The sequence below is a fragment of the Chlorocebus sabaeus genome, chromosome 18 (genome assembly GCF_047675955.1).
Source record: "Chlorocebus sabaeus isolate Y175 chromosome 18, mChlSab1.0.hap1, whole genome shotgun sequence".
Taxonomy (NCBI): domain Eukaryota; kingdom Metazoa; phylum Chordata; class Mammalia; order Primates; family Cercopithecidae; genus Chlorocebus; species Chlorocebus sabaeus.
In genome coordinates, this window is record NC_132921.1 from 20,074,896 (window position 1) to 20,078,064 (window position 3,169).

Sequence of the window (3,169 nt, forward strand, 5' to 3'; positions counted from 1 at the left end):
GATGGAAGATGTTCATTTAGCTCAATACTCAGGAACAATACTTAGTATTATCTCTGTCACAAAAGGAAAGAGGATACATTCCCAACCTAAGTAACTGAGATTCAGAATTAACCCTGAAATAAGCAGCTACAAACTATAGAGCACTAAAATCAAAAATAACCATAGAAGAAAAGAACAATATACAAAATTTCATATAATCTGGTGTTTAATTAATTTGGAAAGTAACTTTGCTGTGATCTTTCAAACCACCTTATGCAAAATATACGGAAACTTCAGTAAATAACTAGCATCACCAGTCTTGGCTTGACAACTAAACTTACTAAGGTATTTGTTGGTTCAACTTACAAAGCATTAAACTATGGAGGTTGAAAAAAAGTTGCTTAAAAAAAAAAAAAAAACAACAGAATGCAGCTTAATTATTATTTTCCTGAGTTCAGAGTAAGCATAGTTACATTAATGCCATAATGTAGTTTAAAATATTGTAAATAAAAAGCACCTGTTTTCAGGTATAAGAGAAACTCTTCAATAGAGAAATATGGTATATTAGTGCATTAAAATCAACCCCTTTCTGAACCCATTCATAATTGATAGCTACCTACATAGTTCTTCCAGCCATACCATGTCTATCTGTATCATTAAATATCCTCTCTGTGTTTCAGGTATTTTAAATTGAAGCACTACTTGCTGGGTTCTTAATAAAAACAAAAAAATTAAGAGGGTAAATAAATTCAGTATCCTAGCCAAAAAGCAGAGTATCTGTTTCAGGAACATAGGACAGTATACTTTCCATTTCATTTTACACACGCGCGCACGCGCGCGCACACACACACACACACACACACACACACACACACACACGATGTCTCTCTTTTACATAAGAATGAACCTGGCTGCCTCAAGATAGGTTGTTTTGGTATCACGGAATGGCCTCTAGGGATCAAGTTGTTTCCCTTAAAAACTTGAAAAGGGAAATTCAGGCTCTCTTATCCGGCTTGCTTCTCGACTTCAGACTTCAGGAGCTTCTGCCTCTGAATCTGTGTCGCCCTGCAATTTGTGTCTCTGAAACAATCCTGTCTCACAGACTCCCACTGCGTTAGGATTGGTCAGAAGGAAGCAGAGGAGGAGCCACTGTGAACGTGTTTTTTTTTTCTCTCCACACATCATAAAAATCAGCAGCTGGCACCTACAGCCCCTAACACTCAAAGCAATGCTCAGGCTGGAAACAGAAGCTTCCGAGAGGCAGCCGATGTGAGCATGTGCGCACAGATTCGTCTCCCAATGGCATGGCAGCTTCTAGGAAAATTGTTTTGAACAGACTTGAATGCATAAGATTAAAGTTAAAGCAGAAGTGAGAACAAAAAAGCAAAGAGCAGACTCTTTCAACTGAGAATGAATACTTTGAAGCCCAAGATTTTAAAGTGATAATGATCAGAGTGGTAACTACAAGAGACTAAAAACTCCATGTCACGCTCTGGACTTGTGACATTTACTCACAGCAGGCATGGCAATTTTAGCCTCACAACTTTCAGACAGATAAAGACTTGGAGGAAATAACTGAGACGACTCCCTGACCCAGGAGGCTAAATCAATTCAGGGGGACACTGGAATTCTCCTGCCAGCATGGTGAACTCCACCCACCGTGGGATGCACGCTTCTCTGCACCTCTGGAACCGCAGCAGCCACAGACTGCACAGCAATGCCAGTGAGTCCCTTGGAAAAGGCTACTCTGATGGAGGGTGCTACGAGCAACTTTTTGTCTCTCCTGAGGTGTTTGTGACACTGGGTGTCATCAGCTTGTTGGAGAATATCTTAGTGATTGTGGCAATAGCCAAGAACAAGAATCTGCATTCACCCATGTACTTTTTCATCTGCAGCCTGGCCGTGGCTGATATGCTGGTGAGCGTTTCAAATGGATCAGAAACCATTGTCATCACCCTATTAAACAGTACAGATACGGACACACAGAGTTTCACAGTGAACATTGATAATGTTATTGACTCAGTGATCTGTAGCTCCTTGCTTGCATCCATTTGCAGCCTGCTTTCAATTGCAGTGGACAGGTACTTTACTATCTTCTATGCTCTTCAGTACCATAACATTATGACAGTTAAGCGGGTTGGGATCATCATAAGTTGTATCTGGGCAGCTTGCACGGTTTCAGGCATTTTGTTCATCATTTACTCAGATAGTAGTGCTGTCATCATCTGCCTCATCACCATGTTCTTCACCATGTTGGCTCTCATGGCTTCTCTCTATGTCCACATGTTCCTGATGGCCAGGCTTCACATTAAGAGGATTGCTGTCCTCCCTGGCACTGGTGCCATCCGCCAAGGCGCCAATATGAAGGGAGCGATTACTTTGACCATCCTGATTGGCGTCTTTGTTGTATGCTGGGCCCCATTCTTCCTCCACTTAATATTCTACATCTCTTGTCCTCAGAATCCATATTGTGTGTGCTTCATGTCTCACTTTAACTTATATCTCATACTGATCATGTGTAATTCAGTCATCGATCCTCTGATTTATGCACTCCGGAGTCAAGAACTGAGGAAAACCTTCAAAGAGATCATCTGTTGCTATCCCCTGGGAGGCCTTTGTGACTTGTCTAGCAGATATTAAATGGGGACAGAGCACGCAATATAGGAACATGCATAAGAGACTTTTTCACTCTTACCCTACCTGAATATTGTACTTCTGCAACAGCTTTCTCTTCTGTGTAGGGTACTGGTTGAGAATATCCATTGTGTAAATTTAAGCTTATGATTTTTAATGAGAAAAAATGCCCAGTCTCTGTATTATTTCCAATGTCATGCTACTTTTTTGGCCATAAAATATGAATCTATGTTATAGGTTGTAGACACTATGGATTTACAAAAAGAAAAGTCCTTATTAAAAGCTTAATAATGTCTCTTTCGTGTTATTCATAAGCATTGGACACTTTGTGTGCTTTAGTAACATAGAAATCAGAGCCTCATTAAATATATTCTAATAAATTCGTTATTATATTACACTATCCACCATTGAAATGTAGAGAGTTCATTCTAGCAGTTAAGTGAAAATATTTAAAGGACAGATGCATAATCATTTCAAAAAATATCATCACTGAAATTTCAAGTAATTTAATTAAAGGTTTGTTCATCCTCCCTGTGCAGAAGTAGAAATGAAGCTC

At 39.6% G+C, this 3,169-nt stretch overlaps 1 protein-coding gene across 1 annotated transcript; it reads left to right on the forward strand.

The window, feature by feature from the left end:
- The first annotated feature begins 1,194 nt into the window (after positions 1-1,194).
- On the forward strand, positions 1,195-2,908 carry MC4R (melanocortin 4 receptor). Its single transcript, XM_037988045.2, has one exon. The coding sequence runs from the start codon at positions 1,621-1,623 to the stop codon at positions 2,617-2,619; it is 999 nt and encodes a 332-aa protein (XP_037843973.1). The 5' UTR covers positions 1,195-1,620; the 3' UTR covers positions 2,620-2,908.
- The last annotated feature ends 261 nt before the right edge of the window (positions 2,909-3,169 follow it).